General features: G+C 46.3%; 2 protein-coding genes across 5 annotated transcripts in view; one reads left to right on the forward strand and one right to left on the reverse strand.

Moving 5' to 3' along the window:
* LOC144688041 (dedicator of cytokinesis protein 2-like) overlaps positions 1-18,318 on the forward strand; it is a 1,154,257-nt gene that overhangs the window by 555,917 nt on the left and 580,022 nt on the right. The gene's annotated exons all lie outside the window — the stretch shown is intronic.
* The window catches only part of LOC144688141 (INSYN2B protein-like), a 133,869-nt gene that overhangs the window by 76,524 nt on the left and 39,027 nt on the right, over positions 1-18,318 (reverse strand). For all 4 annotated transcript variants that reach the window (XM_078554707.1, XM_078554709.1, XM_078554706.1 and 1 more), the window contains exon 2: positions 12,956-15,248. In XM_078554707.1, coding sequence (XP_078410833.1) covers positions 12,956-14,475 — 1,520 coding nt within the window. In that variant the 5' untranslated portion in view covers positions 14,476-15,248. The remainder of the gene's footprint in view (positions 1-12,955; positions 15,249-18,318) is intronic.

An 18,318-nucleotide genomic window follows, 5' to 3' on the forward strand; every position in this document is an offset into this window, starting at 1 on the left:
CTTATCCTTCTGCACTTCCCTTTCCAGACCTGTGGTCCTCTCTCGACCTCAGGCTCTTTATCCGCCTCTGGCCATCACCTCCCTTGTCTCCCTCGCTGGCTATTTTGGGTTAACACAAATAAAGGTTTCCTCTGCGAGGCTTGTATGAAATCTCTTTGTCTGCTCTTTCAACAAAGGGATTAACCTTAATATCACAGAGAGCCATTTCAAAGCCATTTATCATTATCCGGTCATGCCACATCATTATAATCGGTTTGCTTCTCGTGTAATTTGGATGAATTCCAATCTATCTTCCCAGTGGGTGAAGTAATCCCCTTAAAGGCCTCCTTGTAGATCTGAGAGTGTTGACGAAAATGTTCGACCATGGCTTGCGGAACTCGAGACGTTGCTCAAACACAAAGAGCAGTCATTAAGATAATGGCAGCCCGGCACGACAAGCTGGGAAGGTCAATCTCATTGGTGCTTCTATCTGTTTCCGCTGCAGGAGAATCGGTAACCAGAGGACACAGATTTAAAATAAAAAGAGATGTCACAGGCACAATGGGCTGTTTGGCCTCTTTCTGTGCTATATGATTCTATGTATGCAGGTCGGATTGGTATTTTCACGTTGGGGCAGAAAACCAATAGGTTGAAACCCCCGTTCTAAGAGTTAAGCATCTAGTTTGGCCAAACATGTTAGTGCAGTACAGGAGGGTGTGATGTACTGTCAGCGGAGCCACCTTTGAGATGGTACTTTGTACCAAAGCCCTAACTGCTTCTCAGTTGGAGGTAAAATTCCCTGCCACTGCCAAAATATAGGCCAGAATTCCACACTGGTTGTGCGGGCGCGCATCCGACCCAACAGCGCGTGAGAAGACGTCGGGTGCGCGTCCTGATGTCATCGTGCACTCGCGCAACATTTCGCTTGGCGGGTGCGCACGGCACTCAGAAGCACTCCCACCGACACTTAAGCGGGGCAATTGAGCCCAGTAAGGAGGCAATTGAAATTGATTTTTTTTTTGCGGTCCGTCCACTTTTACAGTTGGTGGATGGGCCAATCGGCCAGGCCGCCTTTACATTATTACTGAAACCTCAATCCAGGGCGGGGATGAAATGCCCCTCGGGGTGAAATATAATAAAAAAAAGACACCTCGGGACTGATGTTTTTTTGAGTTCTGCTGTCAGGTGCTTGAATGTGCTGCATAGACACAGTTTGCTGTGTTTTCTTCTCGCCATTTACTCTGTACAGGCCTGCAGTCCCCTGAGGCAGCTCCGCAACAGCTGTCTGCCTTCGGGGAGCTTGCTAGAAGCGCCCACCTGTACCCTCACTTCTGTCGGCGCCCGCCCTCTTCCCGCCCGCCCACCCACCCCGCCCCCCACCCAGCCCCCTGGCATCATTGAGGCTTTCTCAGTGCACGTTTCATGCTGGCTGGCCATTCATTGGCCAGTCAGCGTGCAATTGCATTCAGGGGCCGATCGCAGGCGGGAGTGCATTTCGCGGCCGCTCCAGGCTTGCCAACTGGCACGACTGATGAATGTAAGATTCAGGCTATAGTTTTAATTTTCTCCAGGTTAGAAACTAAGTCTCATTGCCCTGAAAATGCCACAGGGCTATAATCAGTTTAAATATGTAGCACCCACCCGATAGTATGTAAGAAGATCAAGAGAATTCTCCCATGTTCTGGCCTATATTGGCCCCTCAACCAGTCCTCACGAGCGCCATCAATGGCACATTGGTGGTGCTCCCTCGCTTAGGTCAAAGGTTAGCACCTGTGCGGCTCTCAGAGTTGGAGAGGGAACTTGGATACCTGGGCGATTGGTTGCTTCTAGTACCCCAGCATGAGTGTCTAACGTCAGTGAAGGGAGGGGGGAATTCAGCAGAGCCACCTGGTAAAGTAAGGCTTGTGCCTTTCCTTCCCCTATAACTCTAGAACTGAGCATCACAGACGAAGGAAATGGATGGCTTGGATTTAAAAAAATCTATTTCTGCTGGTGGGGAGTGTAGGCCTAGGTGATGTAGTCTAAAAATTTGCACCAGACCTCTCCGGAGTGAAATTAGGAAACACTTCTTCATGGAAAAGCTAGCAGAGGTTTGGAACTTCCCTCCGCAAGTGGCGATTGATGCTAGATCAATTGGTAATTTTAACACCTAACAATAGATTTTTGTTAACCATAGGTATTAAAGGATATTGAGGCAAAGGAGGCTTTATGGAGTTGGGATGCAGATTGGCCATAATCTCGCTGAATTGGCTCAACGGACTGAATGGCCTACTCCTTTTCCTATTTTCCCTGACAATAATGGAACCAAGGTCTATGGGGGCATTGCAGGGAAGTGGGGTGAAGGTTGAAGATCAGCCATTATCTTATTGAATATCGGACCAGGCTCGAGGAGCCTGACGGCTGAGTCCAGCTTCTATTTCTTATGACCTGTGGCAAGATTGTAGTCTTCAACATTCATTTTCCAAGTCTCATTTCTGTGATGTGATTCTATTCATCTGTTCCTGGTGACGCAACATTCTCATCTGATATCACAGAGCTCTTGGGACCATAATGATGTCTCATCCAGCTCTAACACCTGCAGCTGTCAAAGACGGCAATAATGGATTCCATTAAGATTACGTTAAGTGTATATTTAAGCAAAGTGCCTTTAATTTTCTTTGATGGATTTTATGCTTGTTAGGGTGAGGGATGGTAATTATAGTGAGAAGAACGTTTCCACTTTATATTCAGAGGCGATGAGAGAGACTCTCCACAGAAGTGGAGTGTCCATCTGCACCTCTCTTTATATTATGTGGGTGACGCTGACACACTGCAAAAGGATCATCTCTCAAGAAGTCATGGCAGAAGCCACGGCTACCCTGTCGCTTGCTGTTTTCATAGAATCAGAATTGTAAAGCACAGAAGGAGGCCACGGCCCATTAAGGCCTGTGCGGGCTCTTTGAAAGAGCTATCCAAGTCATCCCTCTCTGCTGTCCTTTCCCCATAGCTCTGCAAATTTTTCCTTTTCAAATATTATTTAATTTCTCTTTTGAAAGTTACTGTTGAATATGGGATCCTGGGCCTTATAAATAGAGGTGCAGAATACAAAGGCAAGGAAACTATGGTAAATCTTTATAAAACACTGGATCAGCCTCAACTTGAGTATTATATGCAACTGTGGGCACCATGCTTTCGGAAGGATGCGTAGGCATTAGAGGGGGTTCAAAAAAAGTTTTACAAGAAGGGTTCCAGGGATGAGGAACTTCAGTTATGTGGGTAGATTGGAGAGGTTGAGGCTGTTCTCTTTAGAGAAGAGAAGGATGAAAAGAGATTGGATAGAGGCATCAAAATAAGGAGGGGCTTGGACAGAGGAGATAGTGAGAAACTGTTCCTATTGATGGAAGGATTGAGAACCAGAGGACACTGATTTAAGATAATTGGCTAAAGAACTAACGGTGGCATGAGGAAAATCTTTTGAATGCGGCGAGTGGTTAGGATCTGGAATGCACTGCCTGAGGGTGTGGTGAAGATAGGTTCAGTCGTGGTTTTCAAATGGAAACTGGACAATTACTCTAATTGTGGGAAAAGGCAGGAGAGTGGGACTAGTTGAGTTCCTCTCGAGCGTCAACATGACAATGGGCCAAATGGCCTCCTTCTGTGCTGTAACCATTCAATGATCCTATTTTATTAATCTTCCACTGCTCTTTCAGGCAATATATTCCAAATGATAATGATTTGCTGTGTCAAAAGTTCTCCTCATTTCCACCCATTTAAGGCTGAAATAGACAGAATTTTGATCTCTTACTGAATCAAGAGATATGGGGAGCAGGCAGGAAAGTGGAGTTGAGGCAGAGGATCATCCATCATTGTATTCAATGGTACAGCAGACACAAGTGCCATCTGGTCTACTCCCGCTCCTGTTTGTTTTGATCTTATGAACAGAGCCAAGGCTCATATGTGAAGAGCATGGAGGGGTGCGAGGGGCAGGAGTGTGGAAGCATCCAGCAGCAGAACTCTATACTTTCAATAGAGAGGAAGCAAGCTGGATGAGACAAATCAGCAGAGCGTGCAGAAAAAGTTTACGAGAATGGTTCCAGGGAAGAGGCACTTCAGCTACATGGGGAGGTTGGACTGGCCTTTGTTCTCCTGAGAGAAGGTTGGGAGGAGATTTTATAGATGTATTCAAAATCATGAGGGGTTTAGACAGATTACATAGTGGAAACTGCTCTCGTTGGTGGGAGCATCGAGAACCAGAGGTTGCTGATTTAAGGTGAATAGCGAACGAACCAATGGCGACACGAGGTAAAACTAAATGACGCAGCGAGTGTTTAGGATCTGGAATGCACTGCCTGAGAGTATGGTGGAGGCAGATTCAATCAAGGCTTTCAAAAGGGAACTGGCTAATTATTGGAAGAGGAAAAAAATTGCATGGCTATGGGTAAAGGGTGGAATAATCTGACTACCTGAGTTCCTCTTGCAGACAGGCCCCCTGTGGTGCAGTAACCATTCTTTGATCTAGGGAGGGGCTAGCAAAGATTCAAGGAAAGGAAAGGGAATGTTGTCTAATGAAAGGACCAACCTTACAAATTTGCTCCCAGCGGAAACCTTGCCCACTAGCTATGCAAAGCATATAGGCACAGTGCCTATTTTTTCTTTGTTCATTATTGGCAGAGCTAGGTCACTTAGGAGTGAAATCAGGAAGCACTTTTTCTACACTCTTTCACCAAGAGCAGTGGAAATCTCTCTCCCCAGACAGTTGTGGATGCTCGGGGTAAATTGAATATTTCAAGACGGTGATCAGTAGATCTTTGTTAGGTAAGATGCATCGAGAATCATGGATCACAGGAGGCTAAATGGAGTTAAGCTGCAGATCAACCATGATATCACCGAATGGCAGGGCAGGTTCAAGAGGATGAGGCCTCCTCCTGTTCCTGGGCTGAGTAACTAGGTAGCATTTCCACAATTCCCAGAAATGCACCTCCCTTGGGAAACACTCTCCGCTGGTAACACATCTTCATAAAGTCCACTGTCAACTATCTGTCAGAGAATTACAGCCAACAAATTATGATAGTCTAAAATAAAAGCAAAATACTGTGGATGCTGGAAATCTGAAACAAAAACACAAAATGCTGGAAAAACTCAGCAGCCTGACAGCATCTGTGGAAAGAAAGACAAGGGTGAATGTTTCGAGTCCGTATGGCTCTTCTTTGGAAGGTCTGGGTCATGCTTGCGGACAGACCGAAGGTGTTCCGCAAAGCGGTCACCCAGTCTGCGTTTGGTCTCTCCAATGTAGAGGAGACTACATTGGCTGCAGCGAATGCAGTAGACCAAATTGAGGGAAGTTGCAAGTGAAAGGAGTGTCTGGGCCCTTGGACGGTGAGGAGGGGGGAAGTAAAGGGGAAAGTGTTGCACCTTCTGCGATTGCATGGAAAGGTGCTGTGGGAGGGGGCTGAAGTGTTGGGGGTGATGGAGGAGTGCACCAGGGTGTCCTGGAGGGAACGGTCCCTAGGGAATGCTGACATGGCGGGGTGAAGGGAAGATATGTTTGGTGGTGGCATCATGCTGGAGTTGGCAGAAATGGCAGAGGATGATCCTTTGAATGCGGAGGCTGGTGGGGTGAAAAGTGAGGACAAGGGGGACCCTATCATGGTTCTGGGAGGGAGAGGAAGGTGTGAGGGCAGAGGCGCGGGAGATGGGCCGGACACGGTTGAGGGCCCTGTCAACCACTGTGGGTGGGAAACCTCGGTTAAGGAAGAAGAAGGACATGTCAGAAGCATTGTTTTGGAAAGTGTCATCATCAGAACAGATGCGATGGAGGTGATGGAACTGAGAGAATGGGATGGAGTCCTTACAGGAAGCGGGGTGTGAGGAGCTGTAGTTGAGGTAGCTGTGGGAGTCGGTGGGCTTGTAATGAATTTCTGGTGATAGACTGTCCACCAATATTCATTACAAGCCCAACGACTCCCAAAGCTACCTCAACCTCCCTGTCGCTTGCCATTTCAACACACCACCCTGCTCTCATGTCCACATGTCCGTCCTTGGCCTGCTGCAATGTTCCAGTGAAGCCCAACGCAAACTGGAGGAACAGCACCTCATCTTCCGATTAAGCACTTTACAGCCTTCCGGACTTATTGAGTTCAACAACTTCAGATCGTGAACTCTTTGCTCCATCCTCACCCCTTTTTGATCCCCATTTTTCAAATATTTATTTTCTAATTTTAATATATATATATTTTTCCCACCTACTTTTATGATTATTCTTATTTTTAAAATTTATTTCCACTCATTGTTTTATTCCTACCTTTTTACCTATTTCGATCTTTTCTTCCACACTGTCCCCTCCCCTCACTCCACCCCCACTAGGGCCATCTGTCACTTGCTCATCCTGCTTTCTACTCTTAATGTCTCCATTAGCACCTCCTTTAGCCAGTATCACCACCATCAACAGACCTTCGACCTTTTGTTTGTGACATCTTTTGCAATCTCTCCTTTGCCTCCACCTATCACTGGCCTTCTACCCAGCTTCACCTGTCCCAGCCCCCTTAAACAGTATATATTTCACCACATTTTTACTTCTCTTTAGCTCTGAAGAAGAGTCATATGGACTCGAAACGTTAACTCTGTCTTTCTCTCCACAGATGCTGTCAGACCTGCTGAGTTTTTCCAGCAATTTTTGTTTTGTTATAATGATAGTCTGCTGGTTTATTGACTACATCTGAGTTCTTCGATTGGATTACAGCTTTGCAATCCTCAGCCATGTACAATACTGTATATAACACAGGTAGTCTGATATAAGTACAAAAAATATAGAGAGCCTTATGACTCAAGATATCTCCCACAATGAACAGGAATGAAATAACCACCAGGTTATCTGTCCCAGTGATATTGGTTGAGGGGATAAACATTGGCCAGGACATTGGGGAGAACTCTCCTTCCCCTCTTCAAAATAGTGCCATGTGTTCTTTTACATCCACCTGAGAGGGCCAACAAGGCCTCTGTTAAACATACTATCCAAGAGACAGCACTTCCGACAGTGCAGCACTCCCTCAGCGCTGCACTGGGAATATCAGCCGGGATTTTGTGCTTTAAGTCTAGGGGGCGGGATTTGAACCTACAAATGATTGATTTCAAGGTGAAAATTCTCCCCATCTGAGCCACGGTTGACGTGATAAATTGACCGAGTTGTGGTGGAAAGGTCCCTTCGTGCCCGGGGCTGACATAAGAGTGGGAAGAGCCTCAAAAATAGAGGTCTCCCCTTCAATCTCGTCATTGTTAAAGAGGGGGAGCAGCAGCAAATCGAGGCTGCTCTTAATTAAACAGGACTTTGAAGAAAACTATTTATAAAAGATCGCTGTATAAATCCGACCATGTCTTAAGCTAATCATTGATTCAGACCTTCTTAGATTTACCTCATCTTCCCTTCAACTCTTCTCAACCAATCGGTGACCTGCACTGTAGACCTTGGCCTTTCAGCAGGGCTCTCTCTGCGGTAACATTATTCAGCAAGCGCACGGTCAGAATTTCAGTATCTCATTGATGGCAGTAAACTGTTCGACCTTCAATCTCATGGCTCTGTGACATTTTCCGAACCGCCCACGATTAAATTGCAGCTCACTTCCAGCCATCAGTAATTCTCCATTTATTAATCAGGATAATGGTTGAACCCACGGCCCTGGTAAGCCCTTTTTAAAAAAAAAAATGTTGAAAATCCGTTTGAGAGTGCTTTGTGTCACTGAAGTCTCAAAGCAGCCTTTAATACATTCACTTTCACAATTGATGCATTGGTCGCAGTCTGAGGTTTAATCCTCGTTCCACGTTGCTTTATTTCCCCCTGACCACCCTTCTTATGGTGAGGGTAGCGGGGCGGGGAGGCAGTGCGTGTTCTTTGATCAATATGCACTCACTTGCCATCTGCCCTGCCCTATTTAGTGAAAATAGGAAGGCAAGGAGAGATGTCGGGCTTTGCTGTATGATTGGCTGCAAGAAATAATGGATTTTTTTTTTTGGGTTGTGGGGTGGGGGAAGAGTGGTTGGGGTGGTGGTGGAATCAAGGACCAACATTTCCAACGTTGGTCCCAACATTATCAAAATAGGTGGTAGAATGGGGGAAATCAGGGGTCAAGGAATTTGGGACACACAATGGCAAATACAGGTTGGAGCGGTTAGGATATCGTTAGAATAAAAGTTGAAGTCAACTGGAAATGCAGAAAAAGGAGAGGGACGTAGAGACTGGAGCAGCTCATTCAACCCCTTGAGCATATTCCACCTCTCAGTTAGATCGTGACAGATTGGTGTCTACCCTGTATCTCTGAAATCGAGTAATCTCAGTTTTGCGCCAACAGTTGTTTGAAGGAGAGAATTCCAGATTTCCACCAGCCTTTATGCAATGAAGTGATTCCTGTCATCACTCGTGATCAAATTTTCAGCTTATTGTTTTCCCCGAAAGGGGAAAAAGGGACAGGCAAATGCTGGGAATGGCTTATGTCATCTTTTAATTGAATATATTTTCAGTAGTTATTTTAAAAGTTTGGGGGTTAATATTATGGAAAAATAATGCAATTCCTGGAGTTTGAGTGGAATTGTTACTATGATATTGATGTTTGCCACAGTGTTCCAGTTGAAAATTTATGCGACCTGCTGAACCATGGAGTTTCCTCTTGATCCACTGGCAGTATGTGTAAGGATTAATCTGGACACCATCAAGTTTGGTAATTCTCTGGAGGCGGTACCCAAAGTTGCCGATACCATCTCGGTGGCGGACAGGTGAAGGGAAACTTTGTTCCCATTTTTGGCAAGTCTGACAAGCTAAGACTAATTCCCGAAATCAATTGTGCACATGTAACGTGGTTCAATATATCTTAATTCTAAGAGGAATGAGCTGACATGGGTTAAAAATAGGTTTTCCGACCATCTAGCCCGGTTGGTGCCATTTTCACCTCAGGGGGTCAGCTGGATAATGGAGGGAAACCCAGGATGGAATAGAGTGAACTGGGTAGGTTTGAATGGCCTGGTCCTACTTCCAATGTTCTGATGCTTCAGCAGCAAGAAGTGGGACCACATGATATGACAAGCTTCGGGGCTGCCCTTTGCTGATTCTGGCACGGTCCCCCTTAGGTCGAACCCCCTCTTCCTTCCCACACGCTCCCTCCCTTAAACCGAGCCCCTCTACTTAACCTACCCAAACCTTCCTGGTTCAAGACCGCAGGCCTACCTGATCCAGGGCTCCATGGGACTTGATCTTCCTTGTCCTTTTGCAGTCCCGGCAGTGGCCTCTGGCGCTTTCCTGGTGCTCCCGGGACTGATGGAGATACCAGCCAGTCGGATTGGCTGGCAGCCCCAGAGGGCAGGACTTCTTCCCTATTGAGGGATGGAAGTCCCACTCAGCCCTCGTTATCCATAAAGCATTGCGGCGCGGACCATGTCAACTTCATGCCGGCATAGTTTCCGGGGGTGGGGGGCTACGTACCATTGCACCCCCCCCCCCAACATATTTTTGTATTGATAGCCTGCAGCATAATTTTCATGTGTGGAAAGTAGATTTTTTTTAAACCTAAAGGTTATTAAGCAGTATGGAAGTAAAAAACAATTGATGCCACCACTGATGGTGATGAAAGTATCTGGCAATGTTCTTGGTTTGGGGAATATTACTCTCACTTCTCGGATCAGAAGGTCGTGGTTTCAAGTCCAGCTCCAGAGACTTCAGCACAAGATCTAGGCTGTCACTCCAGTGCAGCACTGAAGGAGTGCCGCACTGTCAGGGGCACCATCCTCTAGCTGAGACATTAAAATGAGGTCCCTTCTGCCCTCTCAGATGAACAAAGAAAATCCCATGACACTAGTTTGAAGAAGAAATGAAGATAGTTCGCGATAGAGATAGATTGGAGAAGTTAGGACTATTTTCCTTAGAGGAGAGAAGGCTGAGAGGAGATTTGATAGAGGTGTTCAAAATCATGAGGGGTCTGGTCAGAGTGGATAGGGAGAAACTGTTCCCACTCGTGAAAGGATCAAGAATGAGAGGGCACAGATTTAAAGTAATTGGCAAAAAGAAGCTAAAACCATATGAGAAAAAAAAACTTTTTCATGCAGCGAGTGGTTAGGGTTTGGAATGCACGGCCTGTGAGTGTGGCAAAGGCAGGTTTAATTGAAGCTTTCAAAAGGGAATTAGACTGTTATCTGAAAAGGAACAATATGCAGGGTTATGGGAAGAAGATGGCAGAACGGCATGAAGTGAATGACTCATTCGGAGAGCCAGTGCAACCACAATGGGCCGAATGGCCTCCTTCTGCGTTGTAACAATTCTGTGAAGAGCCGGGGAGTTCTCCCCAGTGTCCTGGCCAATATTTACTCCTCAACCAACACTTAAGGAACAGATTATCTGATCATTGCCAAGTCACTGTTTGAGGGACCTTGCTGTGCACAGATTGGCCTCTACATTTTCTACATTTCAACACTGATTACACTTCAAAGATTAACTTTGAAAAGCTTTGGGATGTCCCCTGAGGCTGGGAAAAATGCAAATGTTTATCTTTTCACCCATCAGCACCTAAGAACTTCCAACTTATTATTATGCATAAAATGGCCATGGCTTTTGCCTACATAACCATAGTAGCTGCACCTCAAAGGGAGAATTTGTTCTTTTCTTTATATTCATTCATGAGGTGTGTGTGTCACTGGCCAGGCCAGCATTTATTGTCCTTCCCTACTTGCCCTTGAGATTTGGTGGTGAGCTACCTTCTTGAAGCCAGTTTACTAGATCATGTCAGAGGAGTCTGGAGTCACTCATAGGCCAGGCCAGGCAGAAGCAGCAGATAGTCTTCCCTGAAGGTGAACCAGATGAGTTTTTAAGACAAAATCCACTAGTTTCAGAGTCATCATTACCAATGGCAACTTCTTATTTCAGATTTCACTTCATTGAATTTTAATTCCCTCGCTGCTCTGGTGAGATAATGGGGAGGCGGTGGCGAAGTGGTATTGTCACTGGACTGGTAGTCCAGAGACCCCGGTGACCTGGATTCAAATCCCACCAATAAAAAAAATCCGGAATAAAAGTCTAACGATGACCATGTTCAGCAATGTCCTTTAGGGAAGGAAATCTGCCGTCCTTACCTGGTCTGGCCTACATGTGACTCCAGGCCCACAGCGACAATGGTTGACTTTTAAATGCCCTCTAAACAAGCGCAATTAGGGATGGGCAATAAATGCTGGCCTAGCCAGTGACGCCCACATCCCAGGGACGAATAAAAATTTGAAATCATGGCCCACGTTTTCGCTCCCAGGTTGGACGCACAGAGACAGGAGAATTCCTGGTTCCACGAACGTGATTTTTAAAAATAGGTACCTACACGTTGGATTCTTGGTCTGGGAGTTGTGGGGGTGGAGGGGGGGGGGGTGGGGAGGGGGTGGGGTGTGGTGAGGGGGGGTGGTCGTGAGCTGGGTGGGCTGGATTAGAAGTCGGGGCGGGTTACATGAGAAAAACTGAAGAGAATACCAGGTATGGAGGTAGGCTGGGCCAGGGCCCCCTGCCTCGGGGCTCTGGCACTGTGTCCAAAGTTTAAAAATAAAGATTAAAACTTTGCCTCTCACCCCTCCTCACTCCCATGCCCCATCCATGCCAACCCATGCCACCTCATGCCCCTCACCCACCTCCGTAACCCCTCATGCCCTCTGTGTCAACACATGCTCCTCCACCCAGCCCCTACGGCCCTTTATAGCTCCTATGCCAATTTAGTGACAGCTCATGCCAACCCATGCCCCCCCACCCACTACCCTTTGCCCTTACATCTACCATGCCAACACATCAAGTATCCACATGGCCAGACCTCAGGACCCATGCACAGATGAGATAAAATAAAGTCCTAAGTGTCTAATGCAGAATTCACTGTATTGAGAAAAGCACTCCCATTCATAAAAAAAATTACTACATTAACATTCCTTCAATGAAATAAAGCCTTTTTGCAACAAACCTTTAATTTCAATCCCTTGAAATAACAAGCATTAGAATTCATAGACTCACATCAAAGAATCTGTCACCACTTGTAGCTGTCAATCAAACTGTGAAATGTCAGGCATCCAAATCTGACTGTGAAATCAGTCTTGCAGCACTAATCCAGAAATGGTTTATGTCAACAGACAGAGTGAAATAGCAACCAATCTATTTTTAACACTCCAAGCATACTTTTCAAAGATCTAAAGGGCAGGACTTTTCAATGCCTTGACAGCTTAACAACTCCCTTTACTAGATGCTTTTGACAAGTGCTTCTGACAGTTTTGGCAGTTGATTTTGATAGATCAGTCGACAGTTCCAATGAGTTTAACAGCAATGAGCTTATGCACGTTTTACTATTCCAAAAGGCACTTGACCTCCCCCAAAGGGCACCTGGCCTACAAGAAAAAGCACTTGACCTCCACCAAAGGTGTCCTGGGCTAGATACACAGAGGTACCCTGGGATATCCAAATGAACCCACAAGTTCTCATCTGCTCTTACCTGGTCTAATCTGCACACTTTGGGTTGCACACTCCTGGCCGACCAAAATCCCACATCAGCAGAGGCAGCTGATGATTTATATGGTTAGCTGCCTCCATAAACTGCACATGTGTGAAATGCATCCCGCCCCTGCGAAAATGGGGATTGGCTCTGCATCATGGCGAAAATCTGGGCCCATGTTTCCAAATCATTATGCCAAGCCTGTACTGTAACATAACCACTATGCAATCGTACCCCAGGAGGCTAAGTGATTTAGGTTCTTCCTCAGGGACATAGTGAAGTGCTATACAAATGGGGGACCTTTCCTTTCATTTGAAAGAGGGATATAATGAGGAGACATGGAGGTGGGGTTGAATTAAAAGGGCGTTCCTAAATATTCTTCTCATTCAGCAAACACTGGCAAGTGCTCTGAAAGTAAAAATGGTTGTACTCAATATAAATAATAATCATCCTCCCCCTTTAATGCTTATGACAATTCATTCTAAGAATTCATGATTTAGTCAGGTACCTACCCATCTCGAACAGCTTCCTTCTTCTCCAGGTCTTGAATGACATCCAGTAAAACCTTAATGGTCTGTTGGCTAGTCTGTAGGACATCCTCCATTGTCTGTAACCTGGACTGGAGAGAAGTGATTTCATACTGGGTGGTGTGACCTGACTTGACCCTTTGGTTCCCTGCTGTGATCACCGGCTCCTTCAGATTGTCCTGAGGATTTTTGCCACTGGTCACAAGTTCCAGTCGGTCATCAGGGTGCAATCGTGAGGGCCCCAATTGGTTGTATTGGATGACATGTTCTCCTGATTGGACAGAAGTCTTTGTGTGTGGCTGTGATGGTTCGCCTTGAACTGGGGTTGGTTCTGATGGGTTCAGTGTTGAGGTGCAGTGTTCTAATTGGTCAGTTCGATGGGAAATACTAGGCTGTTTGGGATTCAGTGCTGGGGTCTTTAAGCAGGACTTGGGGTAAGTACAAGGCTGGTCCTTAAGGAGAGGTTGATTCATGTTAGATAGCTCAGCCTTTCTAGGTTCAGAATGGTTGCTGTCCAAATCACATGTTGGTGCTTTTGACTTGTTACATACGCCCTGTTTCACTGAGTCCAGAAGGCTTTCTTTGGATGATGGTGGACTTGCCTTGGAGTTTAATGAGCAGGATTTGATGGAGGGGCTTCTCAAATGGTCTGCAACATCACCCTTAGCTGCACAGTGCTGCCCGGCTATCAATGTTTTGTGGTTCCGTTCTGCCAGGGTGTCAGTTATGGCTTTGCAAAGTGTAGCCTTGTCCTTAACGCGATGGCATATGGTCGACCCATTGGGGCTTTGGGCATGAACCTCCTCTGAGGCCCACTCATTTTGCTGAGAGTTCTGGGAACAAGGCAGGGCCGGACTGGGATCCACACAGTTACTCAGTGGTGTCCTGGCCACCTCCGGCTCCCTCCCATTGAGAGCTGTGGCTGCCTCGATCTCACCCAGTTCCTCCTCCTCCACTTCCTCCACCTCCTCTTCCGCCACCTCCTCACGAGCACCGGCCACCTGTGGCTCCCCTTCCCCCTTGGAGGTCTTCTGGGAGACATGTGAAAAGGTAAGGCCCTCCTGCTCGTCCACTTGGCTAAAATCGCTGATGCTCTTGCTCCTGAATCGGAATGCCGGGAACTGCTTCTGGAGGCTGGGAGAGGTCTGAATGGCAGTGCTCATGCAGACCTTCCGGGGATTGGGAAGGGTCAGGGAGCAAGGCCGTGCCTGCTGCCAGTTTCTCACTGAGCCCTGGGAACTCTCTATGGATGCCAGTTGCCTGTTGCCCTCTGGTCCCTCTGTGGATGCCTCAGGGGTCTTTTTCTCTCCCACCTCCTCAGGACCGTCGGCTAGGTCCTTGAAGCGCACCTGCTGGGTCTTGTGACGCCTCCGGTGTTGCCTCCTCTCGGCTTCTGATGAGCTTGCGGGGTCCCGCTTCAGTAGGACAGATCTGACGGTCATGGTGCGGTCTGAGTTTAAGTGAACATTTGAAGCCAGTGAATGATTTGTTTCTTTACTGACCATTATCTCCTGACCACAACAGTTTGGAAAGAAATTGAAGTATTCACTGCTTTCCCAGAAGGCCTCAGATCTCCCGGCTTCCAATTGGCTGAAAATGAGCAGGGGACTCCTGAGCCACACTTGCCATTGGCCAAAACGCGCAGTCCATTCTCCTGCAGCTCGCCGCAAGCTCCTTCCTTCCGAAGAGTTATGGGATGTTCAGGAAAAGTAGAAAATTCAACAGAAACCTGATGAGGGAATAATTAGTTCCGGGCCCAGAAACTTTTATGCAGTTAGCTTTATTCAGCTGGAGTGTTACCAACAGAGACATCCCCCAGGGAAGGGGCAGCCGATCAGGCACTGGGTACGGTTGAGGCCTCTACTCAATAACTCCGTCTGACAGAGGCACTCGTGTTCCACCGCGAGGAGACGGGCAAGTGAAGAGCGATATTGTGCCCTGCTCGGTCCTTCCTACCCTCCGCGTAGTCTGCCGTCTCTGTCCCTTGAGGGAAGCAAATCGACTTGACTCTCCTGGAGGTGCAGTTGAGTTGACCAGCTCTGTTGGTGTAGTTGTCCAAGCAGTGAGTTCGGATATCGAACCGACGGCTGTCCCTGGGCAGGCAGTCCGGCTGGGAGAGTGGTGTCATCTTCCCCTCCCTCCCCCTTCGCCTTTGGTACTCATGAAAGTTCAAACTGGGTCCATTGCTGCAAAGCAGGCCTGGGGGACTGATTTCCTTCCAGCTCTCAGCTCACAGCGCTGAGACCTCTGGCGGTTTTCAGGATTGTGCTGTCAGGACCTAAACAGGTGGAGATGAAGGGAGACAATGGATGTTAGTATTTTGCACGACAGCTTTACCAAAAGCATTTCAGAAGTGATCAGCGAGAAGCTCGGTGCAGCCAAATCAAACATTGCTGCAAACTGGATTGGCTCGGGCATTCTTTTATTTTGGAGCTCCAAAATGTTCCTGAGGTCAAGTCAGGACATAACTCATCTGGAATTAAGTTGATAACATGCCAATCGAAATTCAGTGTTGCTCTCCCAGCCTTTCCCTGATGCTCCTGACTCATCCTGAGCTTCTGATCAAGAGATAAGCATCACCTCATCCCACCATCTGATTGGCTCGCCCTGTTTTAGCTCAGCATTACAGCCAAAACCTAATCCTTTTGACACTTGACATCTGCACAGGTATACTGACCAGCAAAGATAGCAATCTAGATGACCTTTTCTCCTCTTAGTCCAAAGCTGTTGGGATTTATTGTAGTATTGTAAGGGAATGGTGACACAATTTGCATTAACTTCAGCTTTTAAGTGAGTTTCTGTTGCATTCTTTCACTTATTGCAAATGTACCAGTTTTACAGCAAGAATTGGTAAAATAATAACCCGGGTTTGTTATTTGGTGATAAGTCTATATACCGACAATGGTAACTGGGAGGCTGTGTAGACAAACCTGGTCTATAGAATTACTGCTCTGTTTCTGTCTACAGAGTATATCACATCCTGTCTCATGGTGGATAGTGATGGACAGCAGTTTCCGATATGCTCCCTTAAAGGTACATGTACATCATAACTGTTTCTGTTAGCAGTTTCAATTAATAAAAGGGTTTCCAGTCAGAGAGCATTTTAGCTGTTAAGGGGGGAGACACAAAACTTCCCCCATTAGCTCTATCCTTAAAAAGTATTCTGCCATTGATCTGGAAAATTCAGTAGAATGTCAAGTATTGGGAGATCTTCTTGTTAAAATTAAAGTCTAGCTAATTGGATGAGGTAATGCATTGAAACATTCAATTTTCACAATCCAGAGTGAAACTGGGATATAAAAACATGGGTAGTTGAATAGATAGGTTAGATAGAGAGAAAGTATTTCCACTAGTTGGGGAGTCTAGGACTCGGGGGCATAGTTTAGGAATTACAGCTAAACCATTCAGGAATGAAGTTACAAAACCCTTCTTAGCATAAAGGGGCGTAGAAGTTTGCAACTCTCTTCTGCAAATGTTAGATCTGTTAAATATCACGCTGCAGCCTCTTTGTCTATAATAACTATATATTCATGTTTTAAAACTCGTTCATGTGATGTGGGTGTCGCTGGCTAGACCAGCATTTATTGCCCATCCCCAGTTGCTCTTGAGAAGGTGGTAGTGAGCCACCTTCTTGAACCGCTGTAATCCATATGTTGTAGGAACGCGCACAGTGCTGTTTGGAAGGGAGTTCCAAGATTTTGACCCAGCAACAGCAGAGGAACGATGACATAGTTCCAAGTCGGGATGGCGGCTTGGAGGGGAACTTGCAGGTGTTGGTGTTTCCATGCATATGCTGCCCTTGTCCTTCTAGATGGTAGAGGTCACGGGTTTCGAAGGTGCTGTCGAAGGACCCTAAGTGATTTTACACAGTGCACATTGTAGATGGTACACATTGCTGCCACTGTGCGTCGGTGGTGTAGGGAGTGATCTTTGAAGGTGGTGGCTGGGGTACCAATCAAGTGGGCTGCTTTGTCCAGGAGGTATCGAGCTTCTTGAGTGTTGTGGGAACTGTACTCATCCAGGCAAGTGGAGAGTATCCTATCACACTCCTGACTTGTGCCTGTGGTGAACAGGCTTTGGGGAGTCTGGAGGTGAGTTACTTGCCGCAGAATTCCCAGCCTCACATGGCACCTTTAATGCAATGAAGTATCCCAAGGTGCCTCATAGGAGCATTATACTACAAAGTATGACACCAAGCCATGTAAGTAGATATCAGAAATGAGCACAAATAATGCTGGAAAACATCAGCAGGTCAGGCAGCATCTGTGGAGAGAAACAGGGTTAACCTTTCAGGCTGATGTTATTCCAGATTTCCAGCATCCGCAGTAAAGAGATATTAGGTCAGATGACCAAAAGCTCGGTCAAAGAGGTAGGTTTTATGGAATCTCTTAAAGGAGGAAAGCGAGATTCAGAAGTGGAAAGTTGAAGGGAGGGTATTCCAGAGCTTGGGGCCTAGGCAACTGAAGGCACAGCCACCAATGGCCGATCATTTATAATTGGGAATACACAGGAGGCCAGAATTAGAGTAGCACAGGTATTAGGAGGGCTGTGGGTTGGAGGAGATTACAGAGATAGGGAGGGGCAAGGACATAGACCGATTTGAAAACAAGGATAAGAATTTTAAAGTCAAGATGTTGCTTAACCGGGAGCTAATGTAGGTGAGCAAGCCAGGAGTGATCGGTGAGCAGAAGTTGCTGCTAGTTAAGACAGGGGTCAGCAAAGTTTTGGATAACCTCAAACTAGAATGTGGGAGCCCAGCCAGGACTGCATTGGAATATTCTGTCATTAATATAATTTGTGGGTAGCTGATGCCCCAGCACTTACTGCAGTCAGAGCCTGCCAATTTGAAAATGCCCCCTTGGTGCCTATACTCTGATTCCCATCAATTAATTAATCCTGTATCCTTACTAATACATTAACCCCAAATCCAAGAGTCCTTAGCTTGTGTATTAACCTTTTGTGTGGCATCTTATCTAATGCTTTTACAAAATCCAAGTATACTACATCTAATAGCTTCCCTTTATCTACCCTACTTCTTACATTCTCGAATACTCTACTTAATTTATCAAACACAATTTCTCCTTTCATAAAACTGTGCTGACTCTGCCTGACCTTACTTTGATTATCTAAGTACATTGTTAACATTAAATTTTTAACATTAAATTCCAGCATTTTCCTGACGCCTGATATAAGGCTGGCTATATTGTGATGCACGAGGCATTACAGTTGTGCGATGGACAGATCAGAGGGTCTTCCTATCTGTCACTGCTTGTATGCTCATACATGGCATCAGCCTTCTGAGCTGAATGCCATTCATAAAACCCATCAGTATCCAAAGTGCTAGCCAC

This window comes from Cetorhinus maximus, chromosome 1 (genome assembly GCF_964194155.1).
Source record: "Cetorhinus maximus chromosome 1, sCetMax3.hap1.1, whole genome shotgun sequence".
In the NCBI taxonomy this organism is placed as follows: domain Eukaryota; kingdom Metazoa; phylum Chordata; class Chondrichthyes; order Lamniformes; family Cetorhinidae; genus Cetorhinus; species Cetorhinus maximus.